This window comes from Acipenser ruthenus, chromosome 10, assembly GCF_902713425.1.
Source record: "Acipenser ruthenus chromosome 10, fAciRut3.2 maternal haplotype, whole genome shotgun sequence".
NCBI lineage: Eukaryota > Metazoa > Chordata > Actinopteri > Acipenseriformes > Acipenseridae > Acipenser > Acipenser ruthenus.
In genome coordinates, this window is record NC_081198.1 from 12,051,674 (window position 1) to 12,069,153 (window position 17,480).

General features: G+C 40.5%; 2 protein-coding genes across 10 annotated transcripts in view; both read right to left on the reverse strand.

The window, feature by feature from the left end:
* Window positions 1-79: 79 nt before the first annotated feature.
* clcc1 (chloride channel CLIC-like 1) lies at window positions 80-9,631 on the reverse strand. Of its 7 annotated transcripts, none has more exons than XR_009329662.1 (13): window positions 9,548-9,627; window positions 8,978-9,052; window positions 7,265-7,403; window positions 6,569-6,688; window positions 6,276-6,386; window positions 5,231-5,452; window positions 4,800-4,940; window positions 4,112-4,211; window positions 3,577-3,674; window positions 3,338-3,484; window positions 2,153-2,959; window positions 426-825; window positions 80-231 (listed from the first exon to the last, which is right to left on the reverse strand). XR_009329662.1 is itself a non-coding variant. In XM_034022699.3 (13 exons), exons 3-12 carry the CDS (start codon window positions 7,394-7,396, stop codon window positions 811-813), a joined length of 1,893 nt encoding a protein of 630 aa, XP_033878590.3. In that variant the 5' UTR covers window positions 7,397-7,403; window positions 8,978-9,052; window positions 9,548-9,627; the 3' UTR covers window positions 80-231; window positions 771-810. The 7 variants fall into 7 exon arrangements, 6 of the variants coding, with proteins under 6 accessions (XP_033878590.3, XP_058887742.1, XP_033878575.3 ...); XM_034022699.3 differs by having other exon boundaries at window positions 771-825; XM_059031759.1 differs by lacking the exon at window positions 426-825 and adding an exon at window positions 7,981-8,019.
* A 1,195-nt stretch (window positions 9,632-10,826) lies between these two features.
* Window positions 10,827-17,480, reverse strand: part of LOC117402362 (WD repeat-containing protein 47-like) — a 32,598-nt gene continuing 25,944 nt past the window's right edge. For all 3 annotated transcript variants that reach the window (XM_034003426.3, XM_034003436.3, XM_034003444.3), the window contains 3 exons: window positions 14,132-14,263; window positions 12,645-12,863; window positions 10,827-12,530 (listed from right to left, as the gene is read on the reverse strand). In XM_034003426.3, coding sequence (XP_033859317.3) covers window positions 12,388-12,530; window positions 12,645-12,863; window positions 14,132-14,263 — 494 coding nt within the window. In that variant the 3' untranslated portion in view covers window positions 10,827-12,387. The remainder of the gene's footprint in view (window positions 12,531-12,644; window positions 12,864-14,131; window positions 14,264-17,480) is intronic.

Below are 17,480 nucleotides of genomic sequence, written 5' to 3' on the forward strand. Positions count from 1 at the left end.
ATGACCAGACCTCTTCAATGCTTACTTTCTAAATATGGGCTATGAAAATGTTTAATAAAAAATGAACATGTATTTCACGTTACTTGGGAATATTAGCTTTATTTAAAAAAACAAAACAAAAAAAAACAAACAGTGTATATGAATTTAACAATGGGGTTGCGTTTCCTGTGTAGGTAGCTTTACTTTCCCATCTTCTGAACCAGAGTTGTCCTGTTGTGAATCGGTAGACACCTGGAAACCAAAACATTATTATTGCAACAAAGAAACACTAACCTGTACCAAATCCATAGTAAGCATTCACCATTTATTAAAATTACATGGGTATATGTCATTTAACATTCAAGTTTATGAAACTGACCATTATTTTACGTTCTCAAAACAAATTCACAAGGATGGTTTCACAATCTCTGATCCAAATGCCTTACCTAGAGGCTGTGAAACCAGCAATTTCGTGATGTGTATTTCCAATAGCTTTTTGTAAGCCATATTTTATTGACAACCTAGATTTTTCTTTTTCCTGATCAGTTAAAATCCAGTTAAAAACAGCTCAGAAGATGACACAAAGCATGCCGATCAATATCTGAGACAGCACATATTGGGGGGGCTATGGAGAATGTTCAATACATTGTAAAAACAAATGCAGAACAGCAGCTACGAATAGAAAAGGAATGTAGGAAACACAGCCGAAAACGTTCAGGAGCATCTGCATTCAGCTTATAGATTTTATAATAGAAAATTGGGAGAATTGTAACTGATTTGCTGTACTGAACTTTGCATGACTGTTCTGTTTACCAATCTGTGCTGTCGAGTTCATTGTTTTTCATCCTAAAGAGAGAAAGACGACAGAAAATATACTTCAACATTACACCTGGTAGTAAGTAAAGGATAGCATTGCAATGGACGCAACTTGCAGTTTCCCAAAACCAATTTCATTGCACCAGTAACAATGCATTTAAGTTCAATATGTTTTTTCTCTTGTGAAAATAAAACGAATACAAATTGTAATTAATATTACTCACCCAATTTACCAATATAAAGCAGGCATACATATGGACAGGCATTAAGAAATTCAAAGATACTGTAATAGAAACTACCATTTGACCAAGTTAAAATGATGTGATCTCTCTCTCTCTATATAGACATACACACACTTATACATAAAGGAATTGGACACAACTAGACAATCCTGTCAAACTGTTTAGTCTTAGATACAGATGACCCTGCTAACTAAGCAGTTACTATCAATCCTCTCCTATCTTGTCTTTCTCATTGTGACTGAAAATGACTTGCAACAGGGAGATGCAGCCCTTATATATTTAAGGCTTCTGTTTTTTTCCGGTTTTTATTAATTGTATTTTTCAGTGCTTACTTTTAGCTATTTTCAAGTTTTATGTTAATCGTTTTTTTCGGGGCTTTTGTTTTTGATATACTGTATGAAATTTGTGTTTTTGGTTACTTTCCAAAATGCTTGAGCGTTTTTTTTCTGTCAAAATATTTATAGTAACTCGACAGTAGTAGCACACTTAAGTTGTACCTTCTTTCCTTTGGTGTCTTCTACAACGAAATCCCCATGGACACGGGCACATTCTTCTGGGGTTTTTGTATGTAGGCATTTTTTTACATTTCGCCACAATTCTGTTTTAAATCCTCAGTATCTTAACTAATACAGTTTTAAATCCCGCTAACAAGCCTCCATTCCTGATTGTAATCTCGTTTTTAAGGCTTCCAATAGAAATGTAGGAATGTGCTGTCACTCCGTAGTTGGGGCGGTTTAAAGTATTCAGAACGAATCAATGATATATGCAAGTCAGGAAGGAGGGACATTGCACAGCAGCACTTGGTTTTATTTTTTAATGGGAAAAGGGTAAAGTCAACGTGAATTGATTAACTATTTCCACACTGTTTCTGGTGTTTGTTGGCTATCCACCGATTTCATTTTTTTTGTATCGGGGGTGTTTTATCGGTTAAAACCTCAAATCAGAAGCCCTAATTATATTACAAAATACAGGACAGAGATGGAATTTGCATAACAAATGGATCTGTTCTGTGAGGGCTACAGATTGCAGGGGTGTGCAATGTGTTGTCCAACTCCCCTATATTTTTGTATGGGGTATATATGCTGTTTATGGCCCGTTAAGTGCCCTAGACTTACATTACTATTTTCTTCTGTCTGCGGTGGCTCCATGCTCTCTTCATCTGATCCCTTACGCTTCTTTTCATCTTTTACTTCAGAGGTGCTTCTTTGAGTGATATCTTCTCTCTTTTTTTTCAGCTTGTCTTTTATTTTGTTCTCTTGCTGTGTGTCTACTGGTGCTGCTGCTGTATTTTCATCTTCCTGTCCAGACAGATCTTCAAACTGCTCATTGGATCTGCCTGTGGCTCCTACTCCTTCAATAATATCAGCATTGCCAGACCCGCTGTCTACATTACTATGGGGTAACTGGGTCCCGTCCACTTCCCCAGGGATCCCTACATCCTCGCTCTTCTTTTCATCTTTTGCTCCGGAGTTGCTGTTAGTCTGATCTCTTTGAGAGCTCCCTTCTCGCTTTCCTTTCAACTTCTCTTTCCTTATACTGCTTGGCTCTGCTGCTGCTGTGTTTTCATTCGGATTGTCTTTCTGTCCAGGCAGATCATCAAGGACCTCTCCTTCGACCTCGTCTTGAGGGAACAGCTTAATAGGTCTGTCAGTGGGTCCCACTCCTTCAATAGCTTTGCCGTACCTACGGTTTCGATTTTGATTTCTACGACGCAACTGGGCTCCATGTTTATCCTTGTTGTGCTGAATCATGTCCACTTCGCCCCGTAACCCTGCATCACCGCCAGCCTGCATGTCTTGGATCGCATTCCCTCCCTGTGGGACATTGTGCAACAGGGCAGGGGGGCGCGGGTCGTGATGCCCCAAAGGCCTCCAAGAGACAACATTCTGAATGACTGCCTGGGCACTGCCATAGAGAAAAACCTGGGAAAAGAATAGTAGGTCTTTCTTAATATAGGATATTTGCTTGCTTGCTTCTTCCAAGACTATAGAACTGGCCTGGAAATTCACAATCTGATGGCTAGTACATAATATTTACTACCACCAACAGCATGTGGGATGTTGCTAAGTAGTGCTTTTGCATGTTGCTGAAACAGGACATTTCAGGATACACTACTCTGGGTGCATCTAATTCACTAGACTGCACATGTTTGAGGTGGAAGCAAGATTTACTGTACTAATAGGTAGGGCAATGTTTGATAACTAAAACCAATGCACACACATAATATCATTGGAGTGTATGATAAAAGTTTGGATAAGATCATCGTGTTCCCCATGTAAACATTCAGCAACAATACATACCAGCATAGAAAGCACTATAGTGATCAGAACAGGAATCTGAAGTGTTATAGGCAGATCCTTTAAGAGAGCTCGGAGGAAGTCACTGATCCCTTGTCCAACTTGCTTACATGGCTCTGTTATGAGACTGGCAAAAGTCACAGAAATTGCCTAAAAATAAATAAACAAATAAAAACAATCAGCAAATATTAGGAACAGTCTGTCCCAAATTTAAGCAGAATACATAGACAATGATGAATCACCTTAACTGGAGAGACCAGTAAGATGGGATCTACAAACACAAGCTCATAGTATTTCTTGCACGGGTCATCTTGTAGCGTCCAGGTACTTCTATACCACTCTGCAGTTGGGAAAAAAGGAACGTTTGACATCTGAAAATGACACTTTCCTACGCGTACGTACAGAAGGAAGTCTATATCGGCCTATTGAGTTGCGTAGAAGGCAGAGTAAAAAAAAAGCTTGAATTTTAGACACTGACCATTGCTTAACCCTGCAACTTCTCTTGCTATCTAGTTACGTATTTGACAGAAAAACACAGCAATTCTAAGACCAAAGATACTTGATTGCTGATGGCTCAATATACTTGTACTTGTGTGATGATGTGCTATCCTGGCATTGCTGTGCCTCCTCATGAAATACTTTCTGCCCTCAATTGCCATTTGGGAGGGGTGGGCTGGTGAGGTTGACTGACCACTTCCTTGGTCTACATGAGCTGGAGTGACCAAAAACCCTAAATGTCAGCTTGTGGCTCCATGCCCTCTGTACTGTACAACTCACCCTTGAGGTTATCCATCCAGTCTATCTTCTTTATTCCACTGCATTTATCATTGAAAGCCTCCATCTTCACTATATTAGACTGGTGGTCAGCAAAGGCAGTCTACAACACATCCGTTTAAGCCTTACTCAGAATTTAAAATTATTACCAAACAATCACAAACAGGGGTCAGTACCATGAAACAGTAGATAACAATGCATGTGCCACTGGTTTTAAATGGCCATATATAACAGACACATTCCATTAAAGGAGTACTAACCAGTTGTAATGGAGTTAATGATACTGACTCCTTAGTTCAATGGTAAGATGTATGTCTGGGAAACGTTAGGTTACCAGCTGGCGTCCAACCTTGCCTTTCTATTCAGTTTAATGGGCTGAGATGCCAAACGCTATGTGGCGCCCTATGGGAAATAATCTTGACCCCCTTGGTTGAAACAGGAAATGTTACATTTGTGTTCTTTGCATTACAAGTTATATACTGTAGCATGAATCCTGGCTTGCGAGCCATGTCATTTTCTCTATAAAATAGTATAAAATACAAGCAAATAGCCAACATATTTTAAACAGAAGACCTGGGGATATAATAATGGTATTGCTTGTGCTTATAAGAGGCAAGACGTTTATTTTAAAACCTTTTTCAGTTACAATAAAGCTGAAGGGGAACTGCTCATTCTTAAAGGGTTGCGGTACCTTATAGAGATACAGCCAATTCCAGACAATGCTGACCATGAAGCAAATGATAAACATGCGTCGGAACTGCGCCATCCAGGAAATCTGGGTCCATAGTTCAGTGCAGATTATAAACACAATTAACGCTGAAACTGCCAACAACTGGAGGAAAAAAAAAAAAGAACCAGCCATTAGCTGCATGACTTTTGAAAGAATGTAAAATCAGTGCAAGTAAAAAATAACTTTAAATATATACTTGAATACAAGAGAGGATTTACAAATCAATGCTGATATTCACTGCCAGTGCCACAATATTTTCTCTTGGAACAGTATAGTGCAGTACAGAGATTTTTGGACTACAAATTCATTCTCATAATTCCAGATATAAATTATATTTTTTTTTTTGCAAGAGACATTTTTATATTTGTTAACTTAACAGCAAACAGACTCACCTGAAGCAAGGTTGCCAGCTCCACACCGAAAGTTTCTTCAAAGCTCCACTTCCATGCTTCATAGTCATGGGGTTTAAAATTAATCAAGATTTGACTCAGAGCTTCATCTATAACGCCTGGTTTCCAACTCTCATCGCTCAGAAACTTCCTGATCTCTGAGACAGCCTGTCTTGTTAGGAGAACATCAGCGTCATAGTGCACATCATGACCGACTTCATCCGGCTTAGAAATACAAAAAAAAAATGACATGACAAAACTGAACGGATAAATGAGGGAGTCTCTTTCAGTAGTGGAGCAGGCGTAACAGACTATGATTAATGTTCTGAGAAAAGGTGTTCTTTGTTTTTTTTAAACAAGAGCTTGCATTCTGGCAGAATATCTACCAACATAAAAAACGATTTGAATAAAAAAAAAAACCCCACAATTATAGGAAGCAAGAAGGTCACCGGTTCAAATCCCACCTCTGCCACTGACTGACACACTGTGTGACCCTAAGCAAGTCACTTAACCTCCTTGTGCTCTGCGGATGAGATGTTAAATCAGTGTCCTATTGTAAGTGACTCTGCATATAATGCACAGTTCACAGCCCCACTCTGTGAAGCGCTTTGTGATGGTGGTCCACTATGAAAGGCGTTATATAAAAATAAAGATTATTATTATATTATTTTACACAGCAGCCAATAACCATTTCTCTTATTTGTTCAGCCACTGTTTTATACCAGCCACTTGTAGTGTTAGGAAAGTTTTTGTGACAAGTTGATTTGACAAATCACAAATACAAAATAAAAAAATCCCTGTATTCATAAGAAATTACATTCCATTTAAAACATCTACAATATTTGTTGATACCGTATTAATAGGATAGGTTAATAAACGTACATTAAATATACACTACCTACCACAATTGCCTCTTTCTCAGGTGATCATCTCAGAAAATAAATAAAAATGACTGAAATACTAAACTTCAGTCAATTCTACTAACCTGCATGTGAATGTCCTATCGGTAACTTACTTTAAAACATTCTTGAAAAACAACAGCACTTACTAAGCCTAACTTCTGGATGTCCTTCAATAGCTTGTTGAGGTATCTCTTGAAAACTGGGTGGCACACACTTTGTGTTGGTGGAGCTTCAACTTTCTTTTTGCAAGCTTCGACCTGATTGTGAAAGAGCACACATCAACACCACTGTACTCAGTGTTCTGGAATCATAACTGATAACACTAGAACAGCTGTTCTTGTGAAAAGGTACAGGCATTAGATTGTATAAAACACTGCTTTTGTTTGTAAGGGATGGGGGAGTGGGACATCGACAGGTGAACTGCTGTGTGCAGACCAACCTTTCTCTCTAAAACTGCAAGCTTGTTGCTGCACTCAGAAACGTCAGGACAAGAAGCTGGCTGGTTTGGATCCGAGATGTATTCTTTCCTTTTAGTGGGAACGTTTTCATAGTTGGAGGGCTAAAAAAAAAAAAAAAAAAAAACGACAACACACACACATTTTACATTTACATTTAGAAATGTAAAAAAAATACCTAACTTTTCGTCTAAAAAATCTTTAGCACAGACTTAAATCCCAGTATGTTTCACAAGTGCAGCTGTATTCAAAACAATGTCATCCATTCTTTACCAATGCAGAATGACTGTGTGATTTGTTTTTCATTTTAATGGATATGTTGGTATCTTCATGGGATAAAATGTACAATAAGTGCCCTATCGCCAGTTGATCTGCTTTCCTAGAAAAAGGGTACCATTTCAGTTTTGAGACAGGACCTTTATTTAAAAAATGGCATACCTACATACACAGATATATAGTAAGCAATGGGATATATGTCAACAGCAAATGTCCCATCAGTTTTTCTTAATGTATTAGTCTGTCCCAATACTTATTGGCGGGTATGTATTTTTGTTTACAACTGTAAGTCGCCCAGGACAAGGGCGTCTGCTAATAAATAAATAATAATAATAATAATAATAATAATAATAATAATAATAATAATAATAATAATAATAATATATGACTTTAGAAAGCTGCACCTCTCCAGGTCTTCTCATAGTTTTTGAAGAAGCATCGTAGTTGAGCATGTCAGTGGGATCAATCCATTCCTCATCTTCCTTCTGCCCTTTCACGATCACCAGCACTCCAAAGATCAACAGACTGATCCTCATTCTGGGACTGCGGAGAGAGGACATTATAAGGAGAAGCAATACATAACAGCTAGTAATGAAATGTCTGACCCAATGTAGCTTTATTTAAGATGTTGCATTATATCACAAGCGCAAGGTCCTGTATACAGTGTATTTCATAGTATGTTTCCATGCTCTTGGTCTACATAATCCAGACATAACTATTGCAATTGTGAAAAGGAAAATGATTTGTCAATGTTTATATTATATTTAAAAAAATAAAAAATAATAATAATAATAATAATAATAATAATAATAATAAAATAAAAAACTGTTAAACACATTTTGCACACTTAAATACAATATCTATGATGTATCAGATCAGACTGGCATAATTAGACTGAACTGTTCAATTTAATTTCTGAAATTCATTTTTATCACAGGGTCTTGGGGTCTGGTGTTCAACATCTGGTTACGGTACACTTAACTCACACATTCAGAAATAGAAAAGTCTGCCAAATGTTTGCTCATTAAGCTTTAATAGGTAATTTTAAGAAAAATAGAGGAAAATACAGAAATTATGAATGTGTTTATGACATATAGATTAAAACGTTACTTCGTATTACCTTTTAGTTAAGGGAGGTGAGAAGCAGATGTAGTAGCCACTAGAAGGTCGCCAGAGGGTGCAAAAGAAACGGTGTAGAAATAATAGTACGAGAGTTAGTTTGAAAGTTACAGGTTTAGGGTTAGGGTTAGTCATGGAGGTTAGGTTTAGGGGTTGGGAGTAAGGTTTAGGGGTTAGATGTAGGGGTTAATTTTAGGGGTTAGGTAGAAGTTGCATATGATGTGGCGTGGACTTAAGTTGCAGCTGTACTTTGTTTTACTACATTTTTGTAAATAACTATATATTTCTTTTGGCATTTTTTTCTTTAAATTAATATAAAGGTCAAGGATGAGAAATTTGTTAGAATTATATGTTTTTGAGTGTGTGTTTTGTACCCTCTAGCGGCCTCTAGTGACTGAAACGTAACTCTATATTTCATAAATAAATAATAATTTCTGTATTTTTCTCACTTTGTTGTTCTTAAACTTAAAATGTCAGTTAAGTGTACCATACCCCAACATCTTTTATAAGATACACGCTTCAATTACAACTGTTTAAAGATCTTAACGAATTTGCAGTGACTTACATTATAAACATATCAACAATGCATGTATTTTCGGTTTCTCTTTGGTACTGTGAGATACGTACGTCTTTATGTAAATTACAATTTTGTGAGTAGAATATACTATTAAGTAATGGTGTGAAGTATGGTAAATTATCATAAAACAATATATTTTAACATTTCAAAAATCAAAAAATAATTTAAAGATATAAACAATACCATACAGATATAAACAATATATAAATACCACTTCACAGTTAATCTTATTAATAATAATAATAATAATAATAATAATAATAATAATAATAATTTCTTAACCTGTCTCGCTGACTAAACTGAAAGAAGCCGAGTGAACAATAACAGATACATAAAAGTGAAAGTCCCAGTAAAACAATACAATATCAATAACTTGGGTTAGCTCACTTATAAATACATATTTATATCAAAATCCATTAACCTTCGATCTCGAGGGTCTCTTGGACTACAGATCCCAGAGTGAGAGCAGCTTCTTCAGTGGTTGCTTGACAAACCGCTGGAATGCAAAAGTAACTTTTATGATGAGCAATCATAACGACGTGAAGTTTTATAGTATAATAGTCGAACGAAATTGTGCATTTATTAATCATTTGAAGTCGGTTTCGATGTTTAATTTAATAATCGGAAATGAACTGTATTTTAGATTAATCGCTCATCACTAACAAATATGACAAATGTACGCCACTACACTTGTGAGGGTCTGGAACCAACTCCCCAGTAATATTGTTGAAGCTGACACCCTGGGATCCTTCAAGAAGCTGCTTGATGAGATTCTGGGATCAATAAGCTAAAAAAAAAAATCAAACGAGCAAGATGGGCCGGAAGTCCTCCGCTCGTTTGTAAACTTTCTTATACAAACGCCCTATTCAAACCACATAAAATGCATTCATGCTTAAAATATGTCAGTGCATATGAAGAGAAGCAATTTAACAATTTAATTTAAATAACTACGAGTTAGCAATGACCGACTGTCTGATTTATGTTACTCTACCTTTTTGTTCTTATTTAGAACTTTTAACTTCCAGTCCGAACGACACAGAGATAAAGAAGAAACACTGTGGTTATGCAAACGGTTATGGGAACTGTAGTTTCCTAACGTTGAAATTATATGCATTTTGAATACAAGTCAGAGATAAATGAACTACAATAACAAGCACCCACTGCTCCGGCAAAACATCAATTGAGAGCCCAATAACCAATAGTTTCGCTGATAGCGGTAAAGAAGACTTGACAGCATGGGCGGCCATCTTGCTTGGGAGTGAAGTTTATTCGGTGTATCTGGATAGGATTCGAGATTTGAGATTGAGTCGAGCTCTGTATAACAGGAAACTATATGGATTTCAGTGAGTTACAGGAAAATAATTTAATCTAGCGGTTCTGTGACGTCATACATTACGAGACCGAAGGTCGAGTCGTTTATAAACTGTCACAGAAACCCGAGATGGAATTGTTTTCCTGTAACTCACTGAAGAGGCACATGTTATTTTTTTTATAATACATGTATACCCTTGTAATGTAAAATCTTAAGAAGACGAGGTTCAGCAGTACAGTTCGGGTTTTTTTCCCCCTTTTTTAAAAGTGTTTTTCAGTGCTGTACAGGTGTTCTATGTCGTTATCCGTTTAGTACCACTAATTATGAATTTTTGACGTCACTACTGTGGTATATCACTTTTTTCAGGAATGGCACAGGATGCAAATATAGCCATGTATTATATATTAAAAGCACCGAATAGAGAAAAATGGGTAATCTGGAAATATGCAAATGTTTGGGGCTCATCACTTGTGCATCACTGTATGGAGACAGTGGCCAGCTATTTTAAAAGAAAATACAGTTTAACATAATGCAGTTTCATATCCTCATGACTGCATCATGACAGCTACTACTAATGGGTAACTACTGGGAAAATCGTGGTATCAGGACAACCCAAGAAAGAAGGAAAAAAAAAAACACAATGCAACACAAGTCAAAGGAACAGTCTGTCTTGCTTGATGTGTGATGTATTGGTTGTCACTGCATCTTTACTTGAAAAGGTGTGACAAGCACCCTTGGGGAATTTTTAGTGTATAACTGCTCCATAAAACCATCATTTTCTATGTACTTCTGGAACTCCAAGTACAGACATGCAAATACCTTTTGATTCTCTTTCCAGACACGGTTTTAGGTCTCTCTAATACAAATACATATTACAGTTAATTTGTAAAGTGTAAATGTTACTCGTTCAATTATTTCTGTAAATCTTCTTGAGAAAGAGGCAACAGGTGTAACTAAATTAAGTGTCAAAGGCTTTTATTGAGAGAACACAGCACTGTCAGACTTTCATAATTCTATCACTTTTGTCACTTTTTTTTACCAATTTAAAAAAAAAAAATAGGCTACTTATTGTAAGTGCACAGACAGTCTTCTGGTAAATATAAACAGAAACAAACTACATTATAAATAAATTAAATATAATAAATCTACCTTTTATTTCGGCTATTAAAACAAAACAACAAAAACACCTGTACAATAAGAGGAGAAATCAAAAGGATGAATACAGTACAATCTGCATTTCTTAAGCAATAGCAATTTTGTTGTGTTTTATAAAGGAAGTGCAGAATTAGCCAATGAAAAGCAAAAAGTGGAGTGTAAATGGAGATAATCGGAAACATTGGCTCCACAATCATGCATATGTGTATGCCATGCTTTTGTGCACATATTTAAACTGAAATATTTATATACAACAGTACCCTTTGCGTACAGGCATAGGCTGCTATTTGAAACTGCAATTACATAAACTGCCTCGGGCTGCTTGCAATCGAATTATACCTTCTATGGTACCCTAAACACATATGCATGATATACAAATAGGGAAAGATGAAAAACTGACCAAATCTGTGCTCTAAAGTTACTGGCCTTCCTATACACACACACAAATAGAATAGGATATTTTATTCCATATTAAATATTGACATTTAACAAGCTATTTAACAAGTATTATCGACTTGGACTGCAGCAATAAATACAACTTTGAAATCAACCACATTGATAATTAAGAATTTCTTTTTTGAAAAATGTGTTCTTTTAAAAATGTTTCATACACATTTGCCATATTTACAAGGATGGAAGTGTAAGGAGTTTGGTGACCTAATTCTACAGCATAAAGTTCAACCCTTTCTCCACTAACCTTACCGATTACATTTTGCCACCCTAAAAAACAACTGTGGAAACAGCTTTGGACAGATCTGCTATTTCTAATGTGTTTCCAAGGAGGAATGGTTAAACACAGAGAGATCCATCTATATAAATAAAGCTATTTATGGAAACTGACTGATCAAGGCACCATATCATTAACATAGCATGGTTTTAACATGGAGATAGATAAGGTTTTGCATCTTATTTTGCAGAAGTGGATTTTTACCACTTGAGCAGCGCCCATTATACAAACCATTAGAATGATCCCAGGTTAGGGTGTAGATATCGGTTAAAGTTGTGTGCATCGTTGCCCTAATTAATCAGTTGCAGGCACAATATTAGGGAATACATTAACAAAACTGCAACACATTAAATTTAGCCTTTTTTTCATGTGGACACTTACTAATAAACAACAGCCATTATATAAAAGTTAATTAGTCACAGAAGCATGGATGCACGTGGAAGACTGAAAGCACAGTAAAATAATTTAAACACTTTCATCAGCACAAGCATACAGAGAGACACACTAATACGTGCCACCCCAGGATTTGTCCACTGAACGAGTTTCGTCAGTTTCAGTATTAACGTTGAACCTTTCCAGTCCATTCAGGAAAGAGTTTCTGTGCTTCATCTGCATAAAAGTGTTACTGAAAGCAGTCCTATGCATTATAAGTCCACAGGGTGACAGTTCTGTCTGCAGATGAAGACAAGAAGGACAGATCCTGTGTGTGCCATCTGCACTGTATCACCTTGTCTGCATGTTCCCCAACAACTGTGAGCGGAAGCTGTTTGGTAAGGTCTCCTAAAGGAAAGGAAAAAAGAAAATTGATGTACATGAGTAAGATGACATCTGGTGAAGTCGACTGCCATATCCCCAAGGCTTCTTCTCCTTGGTGGGGTTTGAACCAAAGTTTACCTTGCAAATCTGTGATCATGACTTTAGTGTCATAGGAGCCAGTCAGCAGGTAGTGCGCCCCGGGAGAGAAGCGGACGGAGCGGACGTCACTGCTGTGAGGGCGATAGGTCTGCACCATCCTCCCCCCTCTTATATCATACAGCATACAGCTAGTGTCCTCCTGACCCGTAGCCAGGAGACGCCCACTGGGGTCGACAGCCACAGATGCCACAGCACTGCCTGCAACACAAGCGATGGATTGGAAGCCTGGTAACATTGCAATACCACTCACATTATCTTAGGTCATCTGTTAAATTTAACAGTACTAAAAAGACAAATGTTTCAATGAGAAGTCTTTATCAATGTCTTGCATTACAAACCGATTAATGGTTCAAAGTTTTATTATTTTTTTTATTTTTTTAACTCAACAGTATACAGAACAATGTATTCAGCACAGAGAATCCGCAATGAGTTAATGATTGATTTATTGATGCAATTGCAGATGATTTAATGAACTGTGATGGGTGCTCAGGGCCCGATGACTGTGGCTGGTGCTCAGGGCCCGAGTGAAAGATAAATTTGGCAGGAGGCCTCGTCCGTCGGTGCTCAACAGCTATCTGCGAGGCCGGCTGGAAAAACCGTGAACAGTTACATGTATCTCAGTGCCGCAGAAAGGAAGTAGCTGTGGGCCACCTCCCCCCAAAAAGACGAGGCCACCAAACCATGAATGGAAAAAATAATAAATGATTAACGCACCCCACAGTGGCGCACAGCCACCTACCCCCCAAATATTGAAGAAATTAATGAAAATGAGCAGCTGAGACACGGCCCGTCCCCCCAGAGCATGATTGTGCCGGGGGAAAGAGCCCAGCCTCTCCAACCAACCATGCACCCCGCAGAACTAAATACGAACCGCTCAGCACTCAGGTAAGGAAAAACCCCCTACTCACATATTTTTAATTTTTGATGTAGGGGGAAACCTCAGTGAATCCGTGGCTGAGGGTAGCCCTTCCTCCAGGCTCTAAGCGTCGACTCCCGTTTCGGCTTCCCAGCGTGTGACTGAGAAGCCGAAACAAAAGAAGCGACAGAATAACACACAGAGCCCTTATGCGCTTGCTGATGGCATGTTGGTTAGGGGCGGATTCTCCTTCCAGAAAAGCAACCAAGTTTACAAATCTGATTTATTGTAGAAGTTGAAAAAAAAAAAAAGACAGCAGTGACCCCATAGTGACAACACCATTTAATTTTACTGCAGTCTTTAAATAACAGTAAATTCCCCATCTGTAAGTTCCCACATTACAAAACTTACCATTCACACTTTAGTCAACGTAATGTTTGAAACCAAACTCAGAACCTAATTTATCAATGAGTAAATAAAGTATACCTTTTTATTTCAGCTTGATTTAAAGGGTCAACAAAGAAAACAAAACTTGACTCTACTATGAGAAGATTCCCACAGGACACCCTGAAGTATGCATTAGTGACACGGCTGTCTTGCAAGCTCTTACCTGATCCGTGCAAAGCAGTGCCCACGACTCGGACACAGCTGGGCACTCTCAGGTCCCAGAACCTCACCGTCTTGTCTTGTGAGCCAGATGCAATCATCCACCCTCCCCAGGTGTAGAGCGATAAAATGTGACCTGAATCCAAACAGGACAACATTACCCACCATATTACACACATTTTGCATATCATTACATTAGAACCAGTAATTGCAATTATATACAATTACATAAAAAAGTCCACATTTAAAAGAATATTGGAATTTGTGATTTTTGAACAAATATATATATATATATATATACAGCTCTGGAAAAAATTAAGAGACCACTGCAAAATTATCAGTTTCTCTGGTTTTACTATTTATAGGTATGTGTTTGGGTAAAATGAACATTTTTGTTTTATTCTATAAACTGCTGACAACATTTCTCCCAAATTCCAAATAAAAATATTGTCATTTAGAGCATTTATTTGCAGAAAATGACAACTGGTCAAAATAACAAAAAAGATGCAGTGTTGTCAGACCTCGAATAATGCAAAGAAAATAAGTTCATATTCATTTTTAAACAACACAATACTAATGTTTTAACTTAGGAAGAGTTCAGAAATCAATATTTGGTGGAATAACCCTGATTTTCAAGCACAGCTTTCATGCGTCTTGGCATGCTCTCCACCAGTCTTTCACATTGATGTTGGGTGACTTTATGCCACTCCTGGCGCAAAAATTCAAGCAGCTCGGCTTTGTTTGATGGCTTGTGACCATCCATCTTCCTCTTGATCACATTCCAGAGGTTTTCAATGGGGTTCAGGTCTGGAGATTGGGCTGGCCATGACAGGGTCTTGATCTGGTGGTCCTCCATCCACACCTTGATTGACCTGGCTGTGTGGCATGGAGCATTGTCCTGCTGGAAAAATCAATCCTCAGAGTTGGGGAACATTGTCAGAGCAGTAGGAAGCAAGTTTTCTTCCAGGACAACCTTGTACTTGGCTTGATTCATGCCAAAGCTGCCCGATTCCAGCCTTGCTGAAGCACCCCCAGATCATCACCGATCCTCCACCACATTTCACAGTGGGTGCGAGACACTGTGGCTTGTAGGCCTCTCCAGGTCTCCGTCTAACCATTAGACGACCAGGTGTTGGGCAAAGCTGAAAATTGGACTCATCTGGGGGTGCTTCAGCAAGGCTGGAATCGGGCAGATTTGTCTTTGTGAAGGACTGTGGCAAAGTGCCCCCCCTGTGTATGTTATATGTTACGTGTTGTGTGTAAATGTTGGTGTATAGGCATTGGTACACGGGATATAAGCGGTCTGTGTTTCACGTGTGTGTAAATTGTATATTTGTATTTAGGCACGGGGATGGCACATCACATCACGTGCAAGTAAAAAGTAATATGTGAGCACGGGTAATTGCACTTAATTCACGTGCAGTTGTACCGAGATTCCAATTGAATGATTGACTAGCAATCGAATCTCGGTACAACTGCATAAAAGCTGCATGTTTTCACTCACTGGGGGTTGGTGTTCGGTGAGTGGAGAACGGGTTAGGAGACGGTATTGTAAAAGTTATAATAGTAAAAGAAGCTCACCGTGTTTGTCTGTGTAGTTCGTTTTGTTTGTCTGTTTATTTTGGCTCAAGTGCCTTGTCCTGTGTTTTGTTGCAAGCCGTTTATTTTCTGTATTAAATGCTGAGCGCAATCACGCGCTCAGCTTAACCAAAATCCAAATCTCTGTCTGTTTGTTGTGTTCCTGTTTCTGGTCTGACGCCACCCACTCCGGCCGTCTTTGTGACACGTGGTGTCAGAAGTGGGATAACAGCGCCTCCAGGGCTCAGGCCAGAGCGGGAACCGCAGTTTTTTTTGGGGGGAAAAAAAAAAAAAAAAAAAAAAAAACCAAAAGGAGAAGAAATGGGGAGAAGAGGCTGGAGAAGAGCACAGGAGGGCAAAGGGAGAAAGGTGGAAGCAGGGCTGTGGTGTTTCGACTGTGGCCAAACTAGCCACACCACCATACCCTGCTCCGTCCACAGGACCCTACAGGCAATGGCCCAAAGACTGGGATGGGGGGAGTGGTGCCCTGGCTGTGGGGCATATGGGCACACGTTGGCCCTATGCCCCATGCAGGATGAAGAAGAGGAGCCCTTGCTGCCACGTCCACAGCCCGAGTGGGAGGAGCCCGAACGTCCACAGCCCGAGTGGGAGGAGCCCGAACGTCCACAGCCCGAGTGGGAGGAGCCCGAACGTCCACAGCCCGAGTGGGAGGAGCCCGAACGTCCACAGCCCGAGAGGGAGGAGTCGGTGCGTCCACGGCCCGAGAGGGAGGAGTCGGTGCGTCCACGGCCCGAGAGGGAGGAGTCGGTGCGTCCACGGCCCGAGAGGGAGGAGTCGGTGCGTCCACGGCCCGAGAGGGAGGAGTCGGTGCGTCCACGGCCAGAGAGGGAGGAGTCGGTGCGTCCTCGGCCCGAGAGGGAGGAGTCGGTGCGCCCACGGCCCGGAGGGGAGGAGCCGGTGCGTCCTGTGTCCGGAGGGGAGGAGCTGAAGGCCCAAACCCCTATTTTTTTTTGGGAGGGACGAGGGCGTGAAGCTCAGGCTCCACAGCAGCCGCTGTTTTTGCTGCTGAAGGGAGCCCAGCGGAGACGCCCGCCACCAGCTCTACCCCCGCTGTCGGAGGAGCCGGCAGCGCCACCAGCCCTACCCCCGCTGTCGGAGGAGCCGGCAGCGCCACCACCACCACCCGAGGGAGAGGAGCAGGAGCTGCCTCTGCCTCCACCACCTGAGGGAGAGGAGCAGGAGCTGCCTCTGCCTCCACCACCCGAGGGAGAGGAGCAGGAGCTGCCTCTGCCTCCACCACCCGAGGGAGAGGAGCAGGAGCTGCCTCTGCCTCCACCACCACCCGAGGGAGAGGAGCAGGAGCTGCCTCTGCCTCCACCACCACCCGAGGGAGAGGAGCAGGAGCTGCCTCTGCCTCCACCACCACCCGAGGGAGAGGAGCAGGAGCTGCCTCTGCCTCCACCACCCGAGGGAGAGGAGCAGGAGCTGCCTCTGCCTCCACCACCACCCGAGGGAGAGGAGCAGGAGCTGCCTCTGCCTCCACCACCACCCGAGGGAGAGGAGCAGGAGCTGCCTCTGCCTCCACCTCCCGAGGGTCCGCTGCTGCTGCCGTCGCCTGAGGTCATCGAGGGTCCTGCTTCGCCTGGGGTCGCCGGGGCCTCTGCTTTGCCTCGGGTCGCTACACTGTGGCCGGAGCTCCATGAAGGGGAGCTGCCGGCCATAAAGAAAGAGGGGGAGGTCAGGAGACCAGCTCCCCCAGCTGCACTTTCGCGGCAGCAGATAGTGTGGCTGAAGCCCCGGAAGAGGGAGCTGCC

Coding starts and splice junctions, on each gene's coding strand:
- clcc1 (XM_059031760.1), bottom strand. CDS start 7,396: ATGAGGATCAGTCTGTTGATCTTTGGAGTGCTGGTGATCGTGAAAGGG. Junction 4,212..4,799: donor ATTGGCTGTATCTCTATAAG/GTACCGCAACCC, acceptor GATGTGTTGTAG/ACTGCCTTTGCTGACCACCA. Junction 2,960..3,337: donor CTATAGTGCTTTCTATGCTG/GTATGTATTGTT, acceptor TTCTTTTCCCAG/GTTTTTCTCTATGGCAGTGC.